Source organism: Lipotes vexillifer, unplaced genomic scaffold, assembly GCF_000442215.2.
Source record: "Lipotes vexillifer unplaced genomic scaffold, Lipotes_vexillifer_v1.1 scaffold740, whole genome shotgun sequence".
Taxonomy (NCBI): Eukaryota; Metazoa; Chordata; class Mammalia; order Artiodactyla; family Lipotidae; genus Lipotes; species Lipotes vexillifer.
In genome coordinates, this window is record NW_006778610.1 from 1,884,983 (window position 1) to 1,888,412 (window position 3,430).

Sequence of the window (3,430 nt, forward strand, 5' to 3'; positions counted from 1 at the left end):
GCCTTCTATGGCCCTTTCCACTCCAAAGGTCAGGATGAGTTGGCATTAACGACAAAGGCTGGAAAAGCAGGCCAGGTGGGGATACCTGGAGTCCTTTTCTGCAGCAGATCTGGCAGGGAAGCTGGTGCGTGGTGAGCCGCGGGCCTATGGTCTTAGGGGGACAGGGTGGAGGCCACTGAGTCCCCAGGAGTCACCGAGCCGCCTTTGGGAGGCAGGCCCTAGCAGAGTGCTCCCCCAGATTGCAGGGCGCGGCCCCAGGGGCCAGGCGACGCCATCCCAGCGGCGCCAAGTGCCGGAGGCTCTCTCCCTCCCCGGGAGGGAAGGCGAGTCCCTCCCGCTTGCTTAGCCAGAAGGTCGAGGGAACGGCGCGCGTGTCCCTCGCCAGCCGGCCCTCTGGGAGCAGGGCGGAGGGGGACACCACAGGGAGTAGGGCCGAGGGCGGCAGAGATCAATCCTGGGTACCGGCGCGGGGTCACCGACAGGAGAGGAGCGGGAGAAAGGGGCTGGTGAGGGGCGGCCCACGGCGGCTGGGGCCGTAGGTCTGCCTGTGTACTCGGCGGGCGCCCAGAAGTCTGGGGCCGCCAAGGCTCCAGTTCTGCCGGCTCCTGCCAGAGACTCCAGGCCGCACTTTCCCCTCCTCCCAGCGCCTTGTCTCCAGTGAGGAGCCGAGCGCGGGCGGCGCGGGGGGAGGGGCGGCGACGGAGAAGAACAGCCAGTTGTTTAAAATCCTTCTAGAGCAGTTTCTAATTCCCCCCTTGCGCCGGGGTTCGGAGGGGGGAGGGGGGCAGAAGAGCTGGTGGAGGGAGGAGATCGGAGAGGGAAGGAGGGAGGGAACCCGGGAGGGAGGGAAGGAGGGAGGAGACTGCCGCTTAGGCTGTAGCCGCCGCCGCGCGCTTCGGCAGGCCGGAGGGAGGGGGTAGGCCTGTCAGTCTCATGCGTTGCCTGGGCGAAGGGGGCGGAGCTTTGGCGTGGGGCGGCCAATAGTGGGGGGTAGCTGCGTGGGTCGCCATGGGGACGGGGCTGTTCCCGGGGAGGCTGTGATGGGTTGACAGGTGCGTGACAGTGGGAGCTGCTCTCGGCACAAGCATGTACGGCAAAGGCAAGAGTAACAGCAGCGCCGTCCCGTCCGACAGCCAGGCCCGGGAGAAGTAAGTGTCTCCGCTTCTCACCCACCTCCGCCTTCACACGCGCGCACACACACACACACACGCACGCACTCGCACACTCTCGGAGACACACAGACACTCTCCGCCCGGGGAGAGCCTGGGGTGGGCTGGCAGGGGGAGGGGTACGCGAGGTGGGGCATGCGGTGCGGGGAGCGGCTGTTTCCCAGGAGGGGCTCGCGCGGGGCGGGCGGCCCTGGGGTCTGGCGGCGGGAGGGAGCGAGTGTATCGGGGGGCGGCGGCGGTGCTGGTGGCGGGGATTGGAAACTTGTTTGGGTGATTGAGGGAAATAACCCGCGGGTTCACCTTCTCACAAAGTAACTTTAGAGCTGGGGTTCGGGGCTGCGGGGAGCGGAGAGACTACGTGGGTCGTGGGTAGGGGGAGAAAGGGCAGCTGCGTGGAGGAGGGCAACCGGAGGGAATGTGGCTGTTTGGCGGGGAGGCAGCGCGAGGGGCGCCGCGGCGGGGGCTCGGGCGCCGGGACTCGGGGCCGGGGGCGCCGAGCAAGGCAAGGGCGGCGGTGCCGGGCGCGCGGCGGGCGGAAGCCGGGCGCGGAGCGGCCGAGCGGGGCCCCGCCGGGCGCGGAGACGCGCGCGGGGCGCGGAGGGCGTGTGCGGCCGTGGGTCGGGTGGGCGTCGGGGCTTTTTCCAGCGGGCGGAGGGGCGCGGCATTCTCATCCCCGCGAGCCTCGCGGAGCCCGGGCAGGGGGCGCCAGGGTCGCCGCTGAAGTTTGGGAGTCTAAGACCGAGTTCCCTGTGAGGAAAAGTGTGCCGGCGAGAAGCGGGATCTGCTGGGGGTAGGCTGGCGTTTTTGCCGCTCTCAGGCGACCCAACTCCGCGGCGACGGCGGCTGGAGAACTTTTTTGGAGACTTGCAACCTCCCAAACGTCTGGGGGCCTCGGCGGCCCGGGCGGCGGGCCGGGCGGGGTCGCGGGGCGCGGAGGGGTAGCCGTGGGAGCCGCGGCGGCCCGCGCGAGGAGAGCGGTCTGCGGTGGGGAGGGGGCAGTGGCCCGAACGGGGACTTGCGGGAAGGGTAGAAGCGTGGATGCGGGGAGGAGTTAGTTGTTTGGTCAGGGTGGCGGGGAGATACAGGTGTTAACTTCGTTGGGAGCCCAGAGGAGGCTGGCGAGAAAAGAGCCCCTCCCGGCCTGGGATGCCACGGTCACGGCAAGCTGCGAGGCGGGGTTGTTTGCTGCTATTCTTATGTACTTGTAACTGTGATTTGCTTGTTACTAACAATGAGAGCGAATAGTGACTGTGACCACTGAGGAAGAACCCCTCTTTTCTGTACAGCAGATCTTACAGTGATTCCCAGTAACCACCTCCACTCTGAGGGTGAAGTGTATCCTTGTCATTGGACGCGCTCTGCCTTTCCTAGGGGTTCGGACTGGGTAAAAGTCTGAGAGCATCTCTCAAAAGCTGCTTTAGTTACCTTGCGCGCGGAAATAGCTGCGTAAATAAAAACCGAACGTGCAAACTACCGAGTTTCCCTCCTAGCTTGAGGCAGTTAGTAGTCGTCTCCTGAAAGTTTCTTGTGCCCTAGGGATGGGAACATTTCCTAATCTTCGTGTTGACAGCAACACACATAATTCCTATAGGATTTAGGGGAGGCAGGCCTTGATGTGGCAAAACAAAAAAAAAAATTAACGGAGAGGTATTCCACACACCCCGCCAGAGGTATTTTCTGAGTTATATTCAGGATCTTGTTGCTGTGACAAGGAGTATGTAAAAGGCTTAGCATTATAGCTTGGTTAAGAAACAGCAAGTTACTGGAATTGAAGTTTTGGAATAGCCTAGTCTGTGTGCATTTATTATTTGGTTGCAATATATCTGAGAAAATAGAGACATTTAGGGAAGATGTTTTAATGATTACAGAGTATTTGGATTTCACATTTTTGGAAGTGAAGGAATTGAAATGTGTATTGAGGTATAATCTTATTTATTTGGGGAGTGGTTGAATTTGAGAATTAAAGTAATTTTGTATTTTACTTGAACTTCCAGGGATGGCTGAATTTAATCTATATTCTGATAACTTTGTAAAAAATTTTTTTAAGTATCTGATACAATAATGAGGAAGTTGAACCTGGTGTGTCTGTAGTCCTTTTCAGCTCTAATTCTGTGATATTGCCATTTTGCTGTCAAATCTACCAAACTGAACACCAAGTAACATCTACTCTTGTAAGCAAAGTGGTGACGGTTCTGCTAGATGGTGCTATTTGATTTAAATATATTTCTTCCATTCATTATAATTGGCAGCAGGAATCCTGG

The 3,430-nt window shown here is 59.8% G+C and overlaps 1 protein-coding gene across 6 annotated transcripts in view; it reads left to right on the plus strand.

Moving 5' to 3' along the window:
- The first annotated feature begins 1,027 nt into the window (after window positions 1-1,027).
- Window positions 1,028-3,430, plus strand: part of SSBP2 (single stranded DNA binding protein 2) — a 308,775-nt gene continuing 306,372 nt past the window's right edge. For 3 of the 6 annotated variants that reach the window (XM_007451717.1, XM_007451712.1, XM_007451716.1), the window contains exon 1: window positions 1,087-1,148. In XM_007451717.1, coding sequence (XP_007451779.1) covers window positions 1,087-1,148 — 62 coding nt within the window. Of the gene's footprint in view, window positions 1,149-3,430 lie in introns of all 6 variants that reach the window. The other 3 variants (XM_007451713.1, XM_007451715.1, XM_007451714.1) reach the window with 3 other exon arrangements.